Source organism: Pleurodeles waltl, chromosome 2_1, assembly GCF_031143425.1.
Source record: "Pleurodeles waltl isolate 20211129_DDA chromosome 2_1, aPleWal1.hap1.20221129, whole genome shotgun sequence".
Lineage (NCBI taxonomy): Eukaryota > Metazoa > Chordata > Amphibia > Caudata > Salamandridae > Pleurodeles > Pleurodeles waltl.
Window position 1 is genome coordinate 688,283,110 of NC_090438.1, and position 23,138 is coordinate 688,306,247.

The 23,138-nt window shown below is 40.9% G+C and overlaps 1 protein-coding gene across 2 annotated transcripts in view; it reads left to right on the forward strand.

Moving 5' to 3' along the window:
• Window positions 1–20,606, forward strand: part of DDC (dopa decarboxylase) — a 505,341-nt gene extending 484,735 nt beyond the window's left edge. For both annotated transcript variants that reach the window (XM_069216857.1, XM_069216865.1), the window contains exons 14-15: window positions 15,598–15,818; window positions 19,766–20,606. In XM_069216857.1, coding sequence (XP_069072958.1) covers window positions 15,598–15,813 — 216 coding nt within the window. In that variant the 3' untranslated portion in view covers window positions 15,814–15,818; window positions 19,766–20,606. The remainder of the gene's footprint in view (window positions 1–15,597; window positions 15,819–19,765) is intronic.
• The last annotated feature ends 2,532 nt before the right edge of the window (window positions 20,607–23,138 follow it).

Below are 23,138 nucleotides of genomic sequence, written 5' to 3' on the forward strand. Positions count from 1 at the left end.
GCCTTGGCCACCGCAGGTGCAGTCACCAACTCTGGGTACTGTGTGGCATGGTCCCCCAACACCAGGATAAACCTGTTGATAAAAGCTGTCTTGGGGTCCAAAGGACCAACAATGTTTTATGCCCACCCTTTCAAAGGGAGTAACAAAGACAGGCAAATAAACCAGGGAGCTTTCAGCTTTTTCACAGCTTTCCTACTGGTCTGGCAGGTGGGACAAGACCTACAGAATACATTTGTGGCTGTCTTCATTCAATGCTAATAAAAGTGGGGGACAAGCCTGTAAAAGGTCATCTGGCTTATCTACTTGTAGTTCCTGTCAAACTCTCTTATAACACATATTCCAGATTTTTTCTTTAATATCCTTTCCTTTTTTGGGGCATACTGTGGGGGTTACACCTCTTGATCCTGGGTGTTAGTACAATTGCTATTTTATCAGTCTCCAGCTCTGTGAATGTGTTTCCTCCAATAGTTCTGCCATATTAAGTACACAATGGTCCCCTCTAAATATACTTTTTTAACATGATTAATGAGATTTATGTGAACAATAATGATGATAATACATCTTGGTTATTCTATATTCAGTAATCTTTTTATTAGATATAAATTCATAGCATCAATTCTATATTGTGACAAGTGTAAATTATCCCTGTCATATTTTGGGTCAAAATGGCCCTTCGTCAGGGGGTGATTTCTGCTTTCCAGTTCACTCGGTGCTTGTGTGTTTCCTCTGCATGATGCAAGGTCTTGTCCTCCCCCCAGAATTGCTGCCAGGGGTATGTTGTGAGCCAACTCCAGTAGTAAAGTCCTGTAACACTGAGGGACCACCAGCACGTGGGCTGCCCCAGGTCCAGGACCCTTAGGTACACAAGATAGAAGATCATTCTCCAACTAAATAAAGTGATCTCCTGAGGTATCACCTGCTACCTGGGCCTTAGCTTGCAGCCTTAAGCTCTCTAGAGTTGGCCACTCTTTCTGCACCTTGCAGAATTCCTCCCTGGTGGACCTACTCTGAACCTTGCCCTCAACTTGCTATCCAGCAAGCTTAGAGACATTTTTCCTAGGGCAGCAATGTCCTCCCTGGTAGGCTCTAGGTGGCTTTCTTATGCACCCCATCAACCTAGGGCTGGTTTCCTGCACATCTTGCCCTTCCTCTTCTTGACAGCTGTGCCTGGACCTTTCTTCTAGGCTTCAGACCTCCTTGACTCTTAGGTTCCATTGACCCTGTGGTCATATAGATCCGTTCAGGCAAGCCTAACATTGACTGGTGTGGCATGAGCTCTACTTCTTTCCAGACAGTGTCTAGGTCGTTGCCCAACAGACAATCTACAGGCATGGCAGGGCTCACTGCTACTTTTAGAGAATGTGCGATCACCCCCACTCAAAGGGAGCCAGAGGCACTGAGTAGTGACTATCATAGCTGTCTGCGACTATGAACTAGCAGAATGTATTAAGGATGACTGGCTCTCAGTTCACCAGATGACACCTCACAGTAGTCATAATTGCTCTTGTGTCTTTCAGAGCCTTTATCCTGTGCCCATTGCCTATCCTTAGAAGTGTTTGAAGGCATATGGGCTTTTGGCCCTATCTCTCTCTTCCCTAGGGACACTAAGTTAACCTCTCTCCTCTCCTCTAAGAAAACTGACCTGTAACACTCAGTACCCTAGTGAATAACCCTCTCTGTCTGTCTGTCAAAGAACTCCTTTCTTTTAGGCTCAGACTGGGACTGGTCATTGTTGTTCCCTTGGGAATTATTTGAGGGCCTTTAGAGAACTTCTTATTTTTAAGTTTTACTCCTCCCTCTTTCTTCTTGTGGGACCCCTGTCCACTTTTCTGGTGATCCTCCCTCAGTCACCTTTTTGGACACTCTTGTGCTTACCTCCTTTGCAAGCTCCTCGGGGTCAGTGAACTTACTATGAATGAGGTGCTGGCGCAGCTCCGTAAAACAGATACTGAACTTGTGCTCTCTCAGTATCAGATTAAGTAACCCAGTAAAATCACCAAATTTGCTGCTCTACACCCAACCATTCAGTGCCTTGCTGGCATAATAAAAAAATCCACCCAAGACTGAACATAATGCAGTACTTCCCTGGGGTGAGTCCAAACATGGTGACAAGGATGGTTTTCATTGGAATGTCCTTCCTGTGGCCCACCACCTCCAGTGTAAGCAACGTATCTCTCCTTACTGGATGTACCAGATATTCAGGTATGCGAACTTTCTTGTCCCCTTCAGACACTGCAGGTATGCTGCCTCCATTATTGCTGGACTCTGCCTGTCTAGCACATTTGTCCAGCTCTCTGAGCCTCCTTTTATAAGCCAGTCATTCTAAAGCCAGTTTCCCCTCCATGGCCAGTCTCTTTGTCTCCATCTTGAGTTTGGCGCTCTGCAGCTGGAACTCAATCTGCCTTCCTGTCTGCCACCTCTTCTGGTGACAGGCCTTGTGAACACACACTCTCCACTCTGGCATGGAGTTGTGATTCAGGAGAAAAGGCATTCTCCCCTAAGTGCTGCATCTCAGGGCTTGGATCAAGGCCCTGCTCTTGCTCTTAAATATCATCCTCCTCATTCCCATCCTTTGTTGTTGCCAGTACTTGAAAAGACTCTGCCCAGGCCCTCAGAGCATTCTATTGTTCCACGATCCTGGTATTCCTATTGGCTGGAAGCCCCTCTCCTTTCAGAACTCCTTGAGCTCAGCCACAGTGTAGACATCCATGTTGACAAGCTCAAACTTTATCCTTGCAGGTATGGCCACACGCACGGACAGTCAGGTAGAATGAGGGTGAAAAGAGCTAATCAAGGAGAATTTTTAAAAAATGAATTGATATCAAATTATTTATTGGGATTTTGGTATAACACAAAATCACTGCATGGTACTGCACAGCTCCTAATCTCACTGCTGAACTCAAATGTAGGAAACTGTACCACTGATTGAGTGGGGGGTGAGCCCCCTTCTCAAGCAACAACCACAATTCTTGTCAGAGTGAGTCACAAGCAAACTATTAAATAAATTAGATATTTTGCCTTGTGTTTAAATGAATTATCAATTCACTCCTCTTTCTTTAGTTCATCAATAATTTAGAATTGTGTGATTTTAAAACAAAGAATGTCGACAAAACCACATGGAAAACATATTTGGCAAACCTCTACTATGTTGGATCTCTACGTAAAGTACAGTGAATCAGATTTATAGCCCAAATGTCTTTTTGAATCACAAGCCAATTGTCAGAAATGGGGTCTCTAGTTGGCAGTCAGTTTACACCCTGTCCAAGTAGGGACCTTCCCTCTAGTTATGGTAAGAGAGTCACACACCTAAGATAACCCCTGCTCACAACCTTGGTAGCTTGGTACAAGCAGTCAGGATTATCTCAGAGGCAACGTGTAAAGTATTTGTACACCCACACACAGTAAAAAACAAAACTCCACAAAAGTATTCAACATACGTTTAGAAAAATAGCCAGAATTTATCTGAGTAAAGCAAGACTAAAACAACAAAAATCCTGCATACACAAATGAAGTTATCACTTTTTAAAGATTTAAGAGTCTTAATCCTGAAAAATCAGTGGTTGTATCCTTATAACACACACTACCTCGGATGCGTCAAAACAAAGAAGATGCAGGCCGCAAAGGAGGTGATTTGTCAGAAAAGCAAGCAATGTGTCGATTATTTTCACTCTGGACAGGCGATGTGTGGATTCTTTTCCCGCCCGGCTGGTGATGTGTCAATCGTTGTCCCGTTTGGCTGCGCGGATTCTTTTCTCGCCGGACTAGCGATGCAGCGGTTCCTAGTTATGAGGCAACGTTGATTAAGAAAATGGTGCCCAGGCATGATTCATGGAAAATTCAGATGCACTGCAATGATGGATCAGCGGCAAGACAGGCGGTGTGTCGATTTCTCAGCCGCGGTGCAGGCACTGTGTCCATTTTTCTGTTGCAATGGCCTCAGTGTGTGGATTGCCAATCAGGTTACCAACTTCCACTTCTAATGGGCCTTGGGACTGGATTTGGCACCACTTAGCAAGTCAGGACTCTCAGCAGAAGAGCCCAGGTACTGGCAGATGAAGTCTTTGCTGTCCCTGAGTCTTCACAACAGGAGGCAAGCTCAGTTCAAGCCCTTGGAGAACCTTGGAACGCAGGATGTAAAAAGCAAAGTCCAGTCCTTTCACCCCCAGGACAGAAGCAGCAAGCAGCAGGCCAGCACAGCAAAGCAACAGGCAGAGTGACAGTTCCCCCTACAGCATCCAGCTCTTCTTCATGGCAGAATGTCCTCAGTCCAGAAGTGTTCTGAAGTTGTGGGGTCAGCAGTCCAATACTTCTACTCATTTCTGCCTTTGAAGTAGGCAAACTTTAAAGGGAAGTCTTTGTAATGCAGAAGACCCTGCCTCTCCCTGTCCTGGCCCCAGACACACTCTAATGGGCTAGAGACTGCTTTGTGTAAGGACAGGCAAAGCCCTATTCAGGTGCAAGTGCCAGCTCCTCCCGCCATTCTAGCCCAGGAAGACTATCTGGATATGCAGGACACACCTCAGCTCCCTTTGTGTGAGTGTCTAGAGTGAATGCACAAGCAGCCTTACTGTCATCATGACCCAGACGTGTATTCCATAGCCAGGCAGAGGCACAGAATGGTTAAGCAAGAAACTGCCTACTTTCTAAAAGTGGCATTTCAAACTCACAATTTAAAAAACTACTTCACCAAAATATGTATTTTTAAATTGTGACTTCAGAGAACCCAAACACCATACATATCTCCATTTGCTCCCAATAGGAAATAACACTTAAGATATTTCAGAGCAATCCCTACATTAACCTATGGGAGAGATAGTCTGTGCAATAATGAAAAAACTATTTAGAAGTATTTCAGAACATGTAAAAACACACCAGTACATGTCCTACCTTTTAAATACACTGCACCCTGCTCATGGGGCTGCCTTGGTCCTAAGTTAGGGGTGACTTGAATGTAGTAAGAGGGAAGGTTTGGGCCTGGCAAGTGGGTACACTTGCCATATCAAACTGGCAGTGAAAAGCTGCACACACAGACAGCACAGAGGCAGGTGTGAGAAAGGTTTACAGGGCTACTTCATGTGGGTGGCAAAATTAGTGCTGCAGGTCCACTGGTAGCATTTGATTCACATGCCCTGGGTACACACAGATCACTTTACTAGGGACTTACCAAATATGCCAATCATGGATAAAGCAATCACCAATCCAATTTAGACAGAGAGCACTTGCACTTTAGCACTGTTCGGCAGTGCTAAAGTGCCCAGAGCTCTAAAACCAACAAAAACAGATCAGATAAAAGGAGGAACATGGCAGAGAGTTTGGGGATAACCCTGCAAAAAAGGGCCATTTCCAACACAAATTATACGAGGAACAGAAAACAAACATCACATGCCCGAGGACGAACACACAAAAGTAAATTCTTTTAGTGGTTACAAGTGCTGATATTGTCAAATCAGTAACAGCCGTTACATGTAGTCGTGATCCAGGACCGAACAGAGTTCCTTCATCCGTTTTGAAACAAGATTTGAATTCCTGGAAGATCCCCTTGCTAATATTCTAAAATGTGAGTCTGGCAGCAAGTATTATTCCAGATAACTGATGGGACTCAGTCTTACATCCCATCCACAAGAGGAGTTTTAATAACATTCCTCAAAATTATAGAACAGTAGCTCTTTTAAACATGGAATCAAAAGCATTTGCTAAAATTCTGCTGGAGGACTGGATAGTCAGCCGGAACATTCTTCCTAGATTTCAGATTGACTGTCGAAAAGGCTATGAAAACTTGTATATTATTATAGTTTTAAATCTATTAGCAAACAGGGCTATAAAACAGAGGTCAACACTATATGTATGTTTCATAGACTACGGTGTAGCCTTTGACAGTCACTTAGGTCTGTATAAAGCTGGGTGACAGAACAACAATATCATAGAAAATTCCTACAAACAGATGCCTAAAACAAAGCTGTGCCTTGGCACCAATATTGTTAATTGAATATACCACCAACCGTTTATCCGCACTGGCCTCTCAGAAAATCTGTTCATAAAACTTGGGGGGAGAGCATGTGTCCCTGTTACAATATGCCAATGATACAGCGTTGCTGGACCAAACAGCAATCGGGCTGCAAAGGTCATTAGATGGACTCTAACTTTATATTCATAAGAGTGAATTAAAATTGAATTTAACAAAAACAAAACTTATAAAATTTGGCAGTGCTAAGACGAAACATACATGGCGGATTGGTGATCAAACTATAACAACTACTTAAAGTTACCTTTATCTTGGCGTATGGTTAGATTCAAAACTTTTGTTCAAAAACCAACTAAGAGCAATTACTCTCTGCATTAGTATTGTGCAAAGCCAACTTCATAAAATAAAAAAAAAACTAGACATCCAAAAGGATCTCATATTTGAGAGATATTCAGAGCCAAACTGCTAACGCAATTCTTTATGGGTCTCTAATATGGGGCTCAAAGCTATTTAAAGATCTAGACAAGATATACTCAAGAGATACAAGGCTGACATTTGGTGTACCGAAAAGCACTATAGTATTTCAGCTTTGCCTGGAGTTTGGGTTAATGGATATAATAACCCTTGTGGATACTGACTTCATTAACTATAGCACAGGCCTTGCAGTCAAAGTGACAATAAAAGTCTTAGGGCCTTATTATGAGTGTAGCGGTTGATGGTCGGACCACCCAATTACAACCCTTGTGGGTGGACCTACCAGGGGCCCGCTGTCCCCCAGGGACCATGGTTCCCGATGGCATGATGGCGGTCAGAGTTGTATTCAGCCAGGGCGGCGCTGAACTCAGTTCCGCCTAGCTGATTACAACTCCCCTCATCGTCAGCCTTTCCATGGCGGTTTCACTAACATGGAAAGGCTGGCGGTGAGGGTGCTCTGGGGGGCCAGAAGGGGGCCCTTTCACTGCCCATGGCTTGGGCAGTGCAGGCCCCCCCCCCCTGCCTAGCATCATCAGAATGTGCACTGTCTGCTTTGCAGACTATGTGCATTCCAATGGTGCTGGTTGCCCCCCTCTGTACTAGGAGATAGCACCCAGCTTGTAGCGCTGTTCCTGCCAGTCTGACCAGCGGGAATGCTCTATTGCAATGTTACCACTGGTCAGACCAGCGGGAACATTGTAATATGGCAAGGGGTGATGCCACTGTCATGGGGGTGGCGTCCTCGCTACGGCTTTTGCGGTCCCCTGGTGGGAGCGCCAAAGTCAAAATGAGGCCTTTAGTCTGGATGGATTTTGTTGACTTCCTTAAAATACACACTATGAATGGGATACAGCAACTGGATAAAATCATAGGTGTACTATAGATATAAGAGCTCTGAGGAAACAAGCTAGACAGTGACCAGTTTAAAGAAGCAGTCAAATCTACATCAAAATCGCTGTGTTTCAGGAAAAATGTGGAGGCCTTCTCTAAGCTGACAAAGGCACAACTCCTGTCAACATCGTATACCTCATTGATTCCATAGCCTTAGTTGTCCACTAGATCCTTACAACCATGGAAGAACACTCAGGAATGTGCCTGATGTAGAGGGTGTGGGAATAGCCCTGGAACAACTAAACATGTAATTTGCTTGTGCCCTCTACTTCTGCCCGTCAGACAGAAGTATTTCATGCACATGCTTTAATAGATTAGGGGTAGGTAATTACGGCTGCAATAGACGAATACCTGCATTGGGGTTCTTCAGTTGATGAGTCACCTATTAAAAGTTTCGGAGCTAACCATACAGGAGTATGGGAATGCAAAGAAGACTCAGCATACACTGACTTACCCGCAGTAATAAAGGAATAATGTAGAGTTTATATGTGCCTTACCTCAATAACAAAATTAGAATTCCAGGAATGTGTCCAGAGACTTCCATAAGGGATATGAGTAGAGCACTAAAGGACACATGAACAAGTCCAGTATTTGGCACCCTATCAAGACTCTATATCCAGGTGAAAAGTGGTTGGGTTCTAGAAAGTGAGCACTAATAAGCATAGGACTTGGCACTTTATATGTTAAAAAAAGATAGCTGAAGGGCCAGAGTGTCATGTATTTTTTATGCCTTACACACCAGGACATTCTGGATGCCAAACGTAAGTATATGATATAAATAATAGGAGAATAAAATTGCAATTTGTAGAGTGTATTTAGCGGGGTGTTTCTGTGCAACATATATTCTACTCAAATGATGATTTAATACTGTAATTGTATACAACATTTGCATAAGAGTTTTATGGTGTTTATTAACCCTTCAATAAAAGTGATTGATTGATACAATCCATTAATAAGATATGCAGTATAAATCCTCGCCCTGACATGTAATTTTTCTTTGGCACAAATTAAAGCTAACAACAATCACACATGTACTAGAAACACTTTCCGGTTATGTGCTTTTTATAAGAACCGTCTCCGTAAAGTATGAGGAAAAGTGCAAGTGTTTCTTCCATATATTGCAAAGTGTTGCTTTCTAGCTCAACTGTGTGGTTGTACGGTTTTGTAGGCATTTTCTAAAAGTGTTCTGTAGATGTTTGCAGTGCGTCACATTCATTTAACTTTCTATGTCATCAGTATTATTGTCAGAATGATAGCCACCACTTTCTAGCCTTTCTTCTGTCTTTATCCTGCTTACCACGCCCCACCTCTTCCACTGACCAACCCCCCCCCCCCATTATTCCCTTAAGTCTTCATTCTCTACTGTCTACTTTATTCCCTGTTTCTCTTCCCCATTGGGGAGCACACATCTCATCCTCCATCATTCAACTCTTTCATCCTCACCTTGTACCTTCCTCCAGTCATTTATTTTCCCTGTGCCTCACCATTTCCTTCTTTACATTAGCCTTCTCTGCTTTGTCCTTTCCTTCTCATCTTCCTCTCGACCCTCCACATATCTTTTTTAGTGAGGCATTATTCCTATCTTTCTCCCATCTGCTCATCCGTAGCTATCTTCCTTTGTTTCTTCTCCCATTAACAAGCACACTGTGCCTCACCCTTATCATGTTCATCCCTTTTCTCTTCCTCTTATCCTTTTAAATTTTCTCACCTTTTATACTTTTCCCTTATACACATTTTCCTTCAACTCCACTCTTAGCCATTTATCTTCCATAACCCACCCTACCCACTTATTTATCCGTGTATTTTCTCCACTGAGTAGATCCAATTACCTCATCATCCGACTATGATCATGCTCTGTCTCAAGCATTTTCATTTGACCTCTTCACATCATCCCTTCATCTTCATCAGCACTTGGCCCCCAATGTACTTCTCCTCTTTGTCTCTTTATATTCTCCTTGGCCCCATCATCTCACCTAAAACAACTCTGCCCCTCCTGGATGCCTCACTCTCAAGCATGTTATTCCCCTTTGTTTAGTTCTCCGCTATGTTCTTCTAACTCCACCACGTCCATTCAGCATCCTCTCCTGTCTTATTCCTCCCCACAGCCCTTCACCATTATTTACTTGTTTTCAGTCCCTCCTCATCCTCCTCTTCTCAGCCTTTTTCCTCTTTCAATTAAGCTGCAAACCTTAATAGTGTTAAGTACTTCCTTCAGATATCTGAGTGTTACTTGCAGCTAACAAGCTTAAATCCTAGTCCCTAAATAAAAAGTGCTTCATCCTTCTGATGATAGAGGTCCATTAAACTGTGGTAATAATAACACCTGTTGTTTACTGCTTCATGAAATGGTGACACTCTAGTACCATGTGCTATAAAGTAAACAAAATGTCAGAGTATAATCCTGTGTAAGCTCTCCTACCAACTATCCTGAGACCATCTGTAGTGTCCCAATGTTTCACCTTCTTTCCCTAGGCCATCATACCTTCTACTAAACGCAGCCCTATCCATCTCTTATCCTCCTCACTTGACTTCTCTTCCCCAGTTCTCCTCATGAAATACTACCCATAATTAGATGTTGGAAATATTTCAATGGATTGCAACCACAATAATAGTCAACAAACATTGATATATCTCCTTGCGAATTCCAACTAGAAGGGCATCCTCTTTTAAACTCCTTCCTATTGCCATTCAGAATGAGTTGTAAACCCCCTTTCGCAATTTGGAAATGCTTTTCATAATCGCAAAAGGAGTTTAGTACATAGTAGAAAGCATTTTGTGGATGCAAACCCTTTGATTTTTGCAACGTCTTAATAGCTAAAGCTTCAATCACTCTCAAAGGAAAAAAATGTTTTTGTACAAACAGTACTATTCAAGAATAGCTCCAATCAGATGTGCTGCTTGCAGCATCTGTACACATTTAAAGATCATACTTTGTAAAATCAACGAGGCACATAGAACATAATTTTTCAATGGCCCTTTCAATGGAGCTTCGGCCTTAATCAGTTGGAGCATTTAATGGTAAAATCCATTTGATTTTTATATATATCTTTATATATTTTTTCTATATGCAAGAGAATAGGAGGGCGCCTTATGTTAAAGCAAGAATACAAATATAGCAACTAATGAGCAGGAGCCACGTTCTTCTTGTGGGAAGCAATGTGAGAAGGCCTTAACAACATCAGACAAGCATCAACAAAAGCTGACTACACTACTTTTTAAAACCCTTGCTTCGTTGTACCTGCCTCAGAACGAGGCTACGATTTTAAGCATTCATACAACAAGGAGTTATGTGACAGCTGTACAATCAAAATGCTTGCAAATGTGCAGGAATACTAGGATTTGGGAGTCTTCAATAAATTATGGAAACAACATAACAGAGGATTAATTACATATAAAAACACAAGAACAAGAGCATTAGCATTTTCATAGTGCACATATAAGTAGTAATGCACAGATATGCGTGAATCGAGAACTACCCAGTTAGAAATAAAATATTTTTTAGGGCAAACTAGACATGCATTACAAAGAACGTGGTTAATTACTCAGTTCACACTGAATTATGTGCGAGATCAACTTCAACGCAATAAAGTGCATTCATTAATTTAGTGAGGAACATAGTTACTCATTTTGAAGAAGGATTATTTTGAAATCTCCTCAAATTACCTGTACAAGGAACACAGAGACAATACAAAACAATATTTGTAAGTTAAAGTAGATAAGAAATGTAGTGATGTACTTCCTAGGAATATTTCTCCAAAGTTTACCAGGATATGATTCATAAATATTGTGGAGAGTGACTCTATACAATGTAGAAAGAACACAGACTTACCTAATTTCTACAAAAATATATGTTAGGTCAACCTGCATTAATTCACAAAGACAGTAGACTTACTTTTTTCCTAGTCGTACATTTGCAGGGTCACCGTGGTGGGATTTATAATGAATACGGCAAATCACTTAGGGGCATTTTTATGAAAGAGATGTATCACCTTTGAGCCACACAAAAGGGCATAAGAGCGACGCAACTCTTAAGTTAGATTTATCAAGCCACCCAAGCCCACTTTCTGTAGCGTTGCATGGCTTGATAAATCTAGAGTGTTGCAACTCAGCACAAATTGATGCATTGCATTGCCTTGCCCTGGGAAGGCGCTCCATGGGTGGACCTGGGTGTTCCCTCATATCCACGCATAGATTTTGGCGCATTCCCACATTTACTATTACTGGTAGACCTGGGAATGTGTTAAAATGCTATTCCTCCTGAGGTGAGGTGTAACGAGGAGAAGGGTGTGTCTTTCTGCACAAAAACAATCATGCTTACCATGCCGACAGCCTTGCACCATGGTGCAAGGGCGACTGCATTGGTTCTAGGCTGCACATTGTGCACCAGTGCAGAGAAAAGACAGGGATGTGCTACAATACGTTAAATACAGCACATTGTGGCAATTTCCCTATCACGCAGCGCAGCAAGGTGACTTGTTTGATTTTTTCATAAATATACCCCTGGTAAATATTGGTAAGTGTAGGAGGAATCAGTGTATAGGAGATTCAGAAAACTATTAGGTTCCAAAGAAACTATATGAGAGGTATATGCAGATTTTTGAGTTATACGGTTTGTGACATAATTTTAAATAAATACCCACTTTCTTGAATAGTCCCAGTGTACCACAAATGTCAGTTTCATATCCTCGTATAGCTAAGCAACTGTAAAGAAAACATGAACCCTTGTTTAGATTACTGCATCTTTACAGTTTTCACTTGATAAATAAGTGAGGAATGTAAACGTTAATTAATAGCCATTAATCATCAATACACAAAAAGACCTGCTATTTCTCGCTGGAGTACATTGAAGGTCAGTTCCTCGCTCTAGGGAGGTGCAACTGCCATTCCCTCTAAAGATGGATGCTGTGGCAATTTTGAAAAAACAATCAGGCACAGTGACATCTTGTTCTTCTGAATTAAAGAACTATCAGTCCTGAGGGCTCAGACCTGGTCATGGATGCATAATTGCCTTAACTGGGAGGAATTTGAGAACTGCTTCATTAACTAGTGGAGCTCTTGATATCCAGTGCCAGTTTTAAAACCACGAGAACAAACACTTTTGCTGCAAAAAGTTGAAAGCTTCTCCAAGAACACCAGAACGCCCTGAAAACGTGTAATAGATACCAGGCTAGCACAGTAAATACTCCACTCCATTGGATGGCTGAACTCAAATTTCCAGAGTCAACATGACCTGAAAAGAGGAATTATCATCCTAAGGCTTCCTTGACGTTTAGGCCAACAGTTACAGCCAAAAAGGTTCCACCAACTGTCCTAGCAAAAACATGTCCTGTACAAACGAGGTATTTTAAAAGAATAACAAAGACTACGAGAAAAAGATTAATTGAGAGACGTCTAATCAGCAACATATGAAGTCAAGTTGGAGTGGATCCTGGACTGTTAAATGAACTGATGCAAAGATGGAATAAACAGCAAAGGCCACTGGTGGGTTTGAGCAACAAGGAAATGAAGCAGAACCCACGTCTTCCAGAACCACTCGAATTAGGATAGAAGGAAGCACATAAAAAGAGATTTACTGTACTGACATTCCATATCCAACTCTCCCATCACCTTGCCGATGGACACTGGACCACCAAGAAAAATTACAAGAATAGTGTATTTCCCTGGATTGTGAACAGATCCAGCTAATATTTTCTGAACCATCTCACCATTTTGCTGGAAAACACAGGAATGAGGATACAACTATACAGATATGTACAGTCTTTTGGCAAAAAACCTCTCCAAGACTAAAGTTTAAATAATTTGGAGTTTGGGAATCAATTTTAATTGACATGCAGCTAGAACAATTTTATGGAGTTAAGCATACTGTCATCCAAAGCTCTCAAGTGTTCATGAATAAGCAGTTTTTTTTCCTAAACTGGCAAATGAAACAAAGGCGATCCTCACCACCTTATCCATCTAGGGCTAAGATGTTTTGCTATCGTTTCTGGCACATCTTCTAACTAGGCATGGGAAAACTTAATTTATTAAACCCGGAATGTATTTAATAAATTTATGTACCAAACTGTTACAAAATCAGACTAAGCATCTGGTGTTGTTTTACTTACATTAGGTTGGCTGCATTATTTTCATAGTTGAACTAATAATGAACAAATTACCCTTGTGAATACATTTATCACTAGCATCTTCAATTTCAATTTCAACTTCTATTTTCTCTTTCTCCCCTTTCTTAAAACAGTCTATCTATATTTATTTTCTAATTAAATAAATGTAAGCCTGAGGCTGCTTAAAAATCTAGTCAGTGTTTCCCAAACTGTGGGTCGTGATCCACTGGCAGGTCGTGAGACGGTTTTTGGTGGGTCTAAAATGTTGAAGCAATAAATAGAAATTCTGCATTTATCTTGCTACATGTGCTACGTTTCAAAGATGGAAGTCAAATGCCAGGTTTGGTCTTCTGGGACATTGCTGCTTTTTTAACACGAGGACTGGTGTTCACAAACACCTTTCCCTTTAAAGTTACAGAAAGAAAAGAAAATGAATTATGTGATAATCTTGCAGGAGCACAGGAAAGGCTGAAGGAAAAAGGATAGGCTGTAGGATGTCATTTTTTGTAATATGCCAAAAGGTAAATGCCTGTAAATGAACTATACACTCAGCAGTAGGAAAGCAAAAATGAAGCACATTTATTTGGTAATTCTGAAGTGTGACGAAAACAAAGATTTTAGTATGATAAAAACAAATGTATGACTTTACTTGGTGATGCACAGATGGTAAATATTTATTGAAACTCAATTTCCACATATTTGTGTGCAATATAGTTTTATCTGTGTCTGTGCAAATGTAGTGGCAATGTCACAGGAAAATGCACTGGTTGTAAATGACAGGTGGCTACCACATGATAGATGCTTAGTTACATTAAAAATGGTCTGCCCCATGTCCATTAGGGCTAGGTGGATCGTAAGGGTCAGTCATTCTAGAAACTGGGTTGCTATTTTAAAAAGTCTGAGAAGCACCTGTCTAAATCACTCAAATCATTGTTTCTTCAGATACAGTTGAAGACAGTAAAGTTTATGCTGGCTCGATATTCCACCTGCGCCTAACTCAGCCACATCGCCTCACTCCCCTTCCTGCAATACCCCCCTTCTCCTCCTCTTCTCCCATAGATGGCTATGGAGCTTACAGTGTTTTGGCAACACCATAGGTGGTCTGAAGATTGCACTTTTTTGGGACTGTTTTGATTCTCCTGGCCCCACATATGATGGCAGATGCCTCCCGAGGACTGGAGTGAAAGCTCATTAGCATGAGGCACTTCTCTCGCCCATGGCGATCACTGTATGGGCATTACAGAAGGGTCCTTGATACACACCGTCAGTGATATAAGGTGATTCTACTGCTTTTATCACCTATTTTGGGTTAAATGGACCAGATAATCTGATTATTGAACAACGTTTTGTGATGTAATAGCATTTGACAATATAGCTTACAGTCTTTGAAAGAAACACTAAAAAAAGGTGTGTGGTTTAACACTTCTGAAATAATATATTTCAGAATGAAAAAGTAAATGTATACTTCCTATACTTTTACGAGACTGAGAGCAGTATTAATTCAGAGCAAATCCGACTATGCTAAACGCTCTACAAACTGTACTGAATGTGTATCTGCTTTCTGATGGTTTTCAGATATACATATTCAACTGAACTTAAAAAGAAAATACATGTTTCATTTAGACGGTTGGTAATGGAATAGCTACCAAAAAACTTGTGGCTGTCCCATCTGCCCACGTCCCGTATTTCCACGCCTCATCTAGATAGAGGTCAGCGTTGGGTTTTTTTCTTCATCTGTTTTAGGGAAAACTCTTATTTAGCAGCAGCCAGTGCACATGTTGTTCTAAGGTCCACCCATTGCTCAAACATCCCAGCACTTCAGAAACTTGTATTTTTTTCCATTTTTCAGTAAGTGCCCTCAGGTGTGTGATGAACGTCCTAAAGACCAGAGCCATTTCAGTGGAAAAATCAAATGGTAATCATGAATTACTTTTTACAACTGGCTCGCAAAAGGTTTTATGTTTACAGAAACTAAATTATACACCTCTCATTTGGCTTGGTCTTGAATGGAGTGAGAAAGAAAAAGGGGAGTACACACATACATTTGGCTAGATGACTTCCACAAACATGATTGTATTGATTGCTTCATTTTATAACTCTACCATATATATTTTGAAGAATGAAAAACGTTAAGCAATGTATACTATTCACATAATATCTTTCTTGTAGGGATCCAATGAGTTGAATAAAGCACTACTTGAAAACATAAATCACACCAGAAAAATTCATATTGTTCCCTGCAAGCTGAGGGACAAGTTTGTGTTGCGCTTTGTCATCTGTTCCCGCACAACAGAGTCCCATCATGTCCAGTTTGCCTGGCAACACATCACAGAGTTGGCAGCAGAGTTACTGAATGGTGGATCTCGGACCCAGGGAAACCAATGAACAAGGTAAGGCTTTCCATGCTCGTTTTCAAAAGGTGAGGTTGTGTACATATACGAAGAGGTAGTAAGCTTGCTAAAAGAATTAAGAGGTCACATTTACAAAGAGAAGTTCCACTATGCAGCACAGTAAAGTTGCTGTGCTGTGTTGCATGAACGGGAGAGAGCAGAATATCACCCTATCTACTAAGATGTGGCGCTGCATTTTGGTTGCCATGCAACAATGCGGACACCCTTGCTGCATTATGCAAGGTGTTTGCTTTAAGGTCAGCATAGTTTATGTGCAGGAAGGTGTCCCTTCTTGTAGAAAAATTGTGATTTAAGGTAGCTTCCCTCTATAAGTGTGCTATAGAATGCAGCACAATAAATAATATGCACAATAGGATAAAATGAGGAGAAATCAAAATATTTCTCCTTCTTACTCCGGTCTCAGAGGGTTGCAGGATTTGTGCTCAAATTCCGTTCTATAGGGACTTGCAAAAAAACTCATGGGTAGTTTGCATGGAAACACCCATGAACCACCTATGGAAATCCCCGTTGATGCAAAGTAATGTTTCCTTTACTGTGGGCTACAATCCAATGCAAATTGTGATTTGTACTGGATTGTAAACCTAACCGAACACTTTGCGTTGGGTCTGCATTAAAAAAGTAAAGTATATCTGTGACTAAATTAGCAATGAACGGCCCTGGACTACCTGATGCTGGGTGATCACAAAGAGTAATGTTTGTGCATGTTTAAAGATATCGGCTCATTGTTGGCCTAGGAGCTTGCTTGGTTCAGGTATTTCAATAGCCTATGACCAGCTTACACATCTGGAGAAGAACTGGACAACAGAGTGGGTACAGCTTCCCCTTCCCTGCATACTACAGAGTAAATGCCATAAAGGCTCTCAAACGCAGAATTACAAAGCAGTTAAAATAGGAAATTAATCTCCAAATAAACAGCAAGATCATTAAGAAATAAGACATCATCCCTAATAGAAAATCTTAAAAACCTCAAAATAATCGAAGAGTCTCTAGTGGAATTCTGGCTCACCCCCAAAACAAGGGGTTCTTAAACAACAATATTTGCATAACAAATTAGGAACAATGCAGTGTCACTGTGGTTTGAATTCAAGTAACAAGCTGTTCGGCAAATCAGGGAATTCACTGTCACTTTTTAAGAACATAAGCACTAACCCATTTTAGGATAGCTTTGAACATCTTCTCTGCAATGTTCTAACTAATATAAAACATATAAACAATGAAGTTATACACCAATGAATAAGCTAGGCCCATCAATGGAACTACAGTGGAAGGACCTTGAAAACTGCTAGGAAAACTAGGAAGTTCACTCAAAGAACACGGAGACTGTAAAAACTATTTAGATAATTTTGTTTACAATTCTGCAGCGACTGTGAGGGGCAAAGATGTGCAGGGACACCAGATGGAAGGGGGAGAAGCAGGAGTGAAAGCAGCATCAAAACAGGATCCATGTTAACCAAAATAGAGTTGTCATAAAATTGTGGCCTAACTAAATATGCTCATAAACACAATTCTATACATCATATTATTCTCACTTCACCTGTACTATTAGTGCAGCATTTCCTTTTTGGATCAACCATAAAAATCCTCATTTATCATTATTATTTTTTCACTAAAATATAAACCCAGAAAAACGCTACCACGCCATCTTCTGTCCTGTCTTTCTGTTGCCCTCTCTTAAAAGTGGCTCTGATTATTTGAAACCATGGTAAGGCACATAACTTGGTGGTCTCTGGTGCCAGTTAAGACTTATAGTTCACATGTTCAAACCCCAGTGGTGGAGTCAATCGGTACACAGTGAGTCCATAAACAGCATATTCCTATATTCTATGGCCCCTCTGCCGTACTTAGGAATGCATGGTGGAGTCACTCTGGTTATAATCTGATTTTGGGATTTAGGTTCAAGCACTTTTCTCCCTACGGTGTGGCATCTTCTGAAAGGTCTGCTCAATAATGAGGTATTGTTATATTCTGTCTGATCTGACACACATCAATAATGTCCTCTGCTCAAGGATGGCATACTCTAAAAGAAATGAAAGTCTCTTTAGAAGGATTGTTATCTTGGATTTTTGAATGCAGTGAAAACAAAGTATTCAAATCGCCACTGTGTAGTTTTGGTTCAGCAGCACTTTCCATTGAAAATGCGTTTATTAATTTGCCTACAGTGGTTCCCAACCTTTTGACTTCTGTGGACTCCCACTTTATTAGTACTGGAACCCAGGGCCCACCGCTGAATCATTATTGGAATCAGAGGACCCCCCCAAAAAATACATTTTCTAGGCAGTTATGGACCACCTGAGGAGGCTTCCTGTACCCCTAGGGGGCATCAGACCACAGGTTGGGAACCACTGGCCTATACCTTTGCCAAACATACATGGATCTACAACATAGTTGTCGCACTCAGCATAGTCGGCTAGAGTCTGGCTTGCCAAATTTAGTGCAGTGTAAAAAAGCTAAGGTGGGGAAGGTCTAAAAATGATGGGCTTTCCAATTTTTGCTCCCATGGGAAATTTTGCTTGTAACTGCAGCAAAAACTACTGAATGGATTAACACCAGACCTGACACGAACAAAGTACTTTACTGAGACAGCATACTTCTGTTGCTGTGGTGTACATTCATTTTTTTTTTTTTTTATATATTAGGAACGTATAAGATGCCAGTTTAGCTTGAAATAGTTGACACTTTAGTAAATCTTGACCGTTTAAAATCACAATTTTGAAAATTGCAATTTCTGTCAATCATGTTTAAATTTGCGATTAGCTGATAAAAGGGCTATATTTTCTTGCATTTTGAAAATCATAGCTTATTTTAAAGAAAATTGTGATTTTAGTGTTCGGGGCACTAGGAGAGGTGCATGAGCCCATAGGAGGTATCAGGCACTCACAGTGTGGAAAATGAGGCTACAAAATAGAAAATAAGATCTTGCTATGGTTAAAAGTATGTTTTTCATGAAAATTGTAATCTCCATGCAGCCATTTTGCATTAGGAAAAAAGACACCCTTTTGTTATTAAAAAAAACAAACGATTTTTATGTAAATCATATATATATATATATATATATAAATATATATACAAAAAACAGGTTATGCTTACGAAAAACCCTCTGGTTAATTGTTACTCTTAATGTTTCACTTCTTTCTAAAGGGTTTCCAGCAATTCATCTTTTTTCCCTCCCCATTTTCTTTCAATTTCTTTCATCTCAACAAAAACTTACCTAAACTGCAGATAATGCTGGTGACTTGTTGAGCTGATTTGCTACACTAATTATGGTGTTATATTTAAATACCTAGTATTTGGTCTTGAGATATGGAAACTCTTATGTCAGAATATGAACAACGAATAAAGAAATACAAAAAAAAAAAAAAAAAAACAACAGAAAGGTTGTAGCAGGGTACACAGGCAGGTCCTGCAGGTTTTGGCCGTAGGCCAAGACTTTTGGTCAACCTTGCTGCATACAGCTGAAGTCAATGTACTGCCTAAGAGGTTCATCCGCTGCCGACTGGGCCAACAGTCTGGTTGAAAGGGCATCTGGCAGGTGAATGAAGTGCATCACAAAAAACATAGAAATTCATTGAAGTAAACAGCTGTAGACTCCTTATGCTTCGGCAGACACAAAGCTGTATAACCCCTACATTTCACCAGTTATGGTATGCAATTTACACAACAACCGCCATAACTCATGCCACCACTCAACATGAACTCCTGACTCAACCAGTCTTTCTTAGTCACACACTGTGCCACTCAGTGGTAACAGGGTCACCACAGGACAGGGGTACAGGTATCATTCCCCTTTAACATGTAAATGAGACCTTAAGGAGGCTTGTTTTGCTGATATCTTAAATGTATACTAATACGTGTTGGCTCAAATGATAAAACACCAAAATATACAAAACGCTGACCCACTCATGCACAATTTCTTTTCTTAAATCTAGATGAAGAATTCAAGATGAACAGGAATCAAAACCACCACCTGGTATTCTTTAATGTAGATGGAGAATTCAAGATGAAGCGGAAGCAAGACTACCGGCCATGTATTTTGTATATATACATATATATAAATAATTTCATTGTCTTGAAATCTCACCAGATTATGTTTTAAACTTTCAGTCTCCGTTACTCATCAGGCTTCAAACATGGAGGCATTTTTACTTACTAATTTAACAAGCAAGAAAGAGTATGGCTGGAATCAAGGTGCAGGTCGGCTTGTGGAAATATAACAAGAATGTAAGTCATATTGAGTTGTACGACCTGAAACTCAATGGACTCGGTTCTCAAAGACTCTGTTATTAGTAGCTGTGACTGTCTCTTGTAGTACTTTCAGAGTACTACAGGAATGCAGGACTACGCCAAGAGCAAGTCACTCTTTGTGAATAGGCCTAAAAGATTTGCTTTGTGTATGTGTGACTTATGCTTAGAGTACTCCTGGCTTACACCTACATTTCAAGGACATGTCACAGGAAAATCTTTGTGAATCAGGCCCTTTTTGTCTGCAAATCTTGTGTGCATAGTTCTACACCTTAACATTCTTCACAAATGAAAAGACGGTCCGCTGTCTGCTCAGGTGGGCAATTTCTCAGAGTTTAGTTGAGGTACGAGGCCTCTTAGCAGGCATATTCTGTGTTGAAGTTTTGCGTGTCTACCCTTAGGTGCACTGTGAAGCTCAGAATGGGGCCGCATTCTTTTCTTACCACTGCTGTGCACTGAATTCTACCTTAATGTAATCCAATTGTGTTTTCAAGATTAGACTAATCCTTATAAATGTGGTCTGCTTTATCTATCTGTCCATATGTCTGAAGAAATTTTACATTACATCTGTGTCCTACTAGAATGTACGCTATGCACCAAAAAGGATTTTGATTGCCTCTGTATGTCCTCGTCCATATAGAAAAGTACTTTGCCATATACAGTGCTTTAAACTGAAAGATAGAAGGGCAGGTACTCACTATTAAGAGCACCTGTTTGCTCCTGAGAAGTGCAGGCACTCTCCCATCATATGTATTGCAGCATTGCTTAGAAGTGCAGTACTATCCCTTTCAAATTAAAGAACTGCAGGTACTCAGTACTGGACAGTACTTGCCCATTTAAAGAACTGGCCATAATCACTGTGAACAAGTGTGATTCAATATAACTCTTTGGTCTGGATAATTTCACTACAATTATATGTGTGCGTGCCTTTACAAATGTGTTGTCGGTTTATGTGCAGAACACAAGTGACGCACTACTGCTTTGCAGCAGCTAAGATCCTATCAGTTTATGTTTCAAACACTTTTTGCTGTTCTAAATTAGATGTGAGCAGATTTAAACCAAGAGTCTGATTGTTTAAACTGCAATGTGCCCTTCTTTTACGCCTGGCAGGTACAGGGCCATAGCTTCGGAGGGGAGGTTATTTGGGATGTTGCATACCCCGAATAAATGAATTTTCTGATAAATAGTTTGGAACGGATGCTTGGAGTCCGGTATGGTGAGATGTCTGCCAATTTTCACCAGAATTTTTATATATATATATATATATATATATATATATATATATATATATATATATATACATATATACACACACACAAAAAATCTCACTCCGATTTGACAGTCCTCACAAATGTTGGTTATTTTTACAAAATATTGGGCTTTCTCTCTTAGTACTTCTACCAATCCGCATTTCTCACCCCCTTCCCTTTCCACTATCTCGCAGGGCCCTCTCATTCACCTGCTTGTCATATAATGTATTTTAAAATTATCTGCCAGCCTGATTGCTGGAAAATATGACGCTCACCCACCCAATCTTCCTGACCAAGCTACGTCCATCCCTGGGCTGGTTTGGAAGTCTAATTCTATTGATGAGGAACGTGTCGTGCTCACGCCATATATCTGTCTCTTTTATATCATAGGGGAGCTGACGAAGGGAATTCAAGTAACTCAGAACGGCTTTTGTACACTTCCACACAATGGTCCGGAACTGCGGCAAAGAAGTGCTTGGTTTCGATCCCTTTGCACCCTCTGCCCAGACAGGAGCTGACTAACCCATCCTACATCTGCAGTGACAGCCACTGCTCTGTGATGTCAAGGGGGGAGGTTCAAACTACAGATGTGAAAGAGACAGCAACTCTCCAGTTTTCGGTTAGGCAGCAAAGAGCCCAGTTCTCAACTGTTTCACGCACAAGGTGCACGCAGGTGAGAAAAAAATGCAAGCGTGTGCGGCACGTATGCCAGCCGTTGCAGGGGTGCACAATAGACTATTAACTTGAGTTCTCAGTACAGCAGGTGGAAGTAATACTATTTATGGAGGCAAATCCGAGTTTGTCAATATGGTGTCAACGTATTTTATATGCCATATTGATAAAAGTAAATGTTCAGTTACAAAAGGTGGTGTGAAGAAATGGAAACCTAGTCTTATGGAGTTTGTGAAACATTTCATAAACAATATTTGAAACAGCAAGTGGCTTACGAATCATAGCCTGGATGGAGAAAGGCCTCCCATCAACAAAATGTAGAAACAAGCACACAACTCTAGGTCAAGTGCCTTTTTGGACAATCTGACTGCTGGTTAATTTGGCTAATGAAGTGTCCAGAAACGACTAGTACTAGCTATGGCAGGTGCTGAACATACAAAGTGGGAAAAGGGGACTCCCTGATATTTTGAGAATGAGAGAGAAAATACTCCCACAACTGCAACAATACGCGTATTCTCACATGACATTTTGATACTCCTCCTCTTTACACCTTCATTTTGAATGGCCAAGTAATTCCAACGGAGCAGGTAACGAGGATTATTAACCCCATCTGATTACTAGTTTTCATTTTTCACATGGCAACGTGTGGGGATAGATACAAAACAAGCAATGGTTAATTATTTTTTTGTTGTAATTTGTAGTTTAACAAGTTGCAGTGTGAGGGCTGTATATCAATGATGGGTTTTTAAAAGCAAGAAGTATTCACTAGCCTTTTTTCCCCCAGGAGACTGGCTAAGAGCAACCAATCTGGTCTTCAGAGAGCAGTCTCTGGAATTCCCGGGATCCAAGAGTACCGATTAGCTAATAATGCGCCAGGATTATATACCAGAGGGTTCATAGAGGCCAGCAGGCTTTGGAGGTCTCAGTGCCCTGTCTGAATCATGATGTCTCTCTGAGGCAGTGCTGCTGACTTGTAGCAGGGCCTCAACAAAGAGCACCTTGTGCTCTGAGAGGACCTCTAGGTGCTCAGTGTGGGTAGATTGTTGTAGCAAGCCCACTCATGATCTTGCACAACTCGTACCCCAGAACCGAATTGAAGTGGCTAACCCCTGAGGTTAGAGGTACCCAAGGCTAAAAA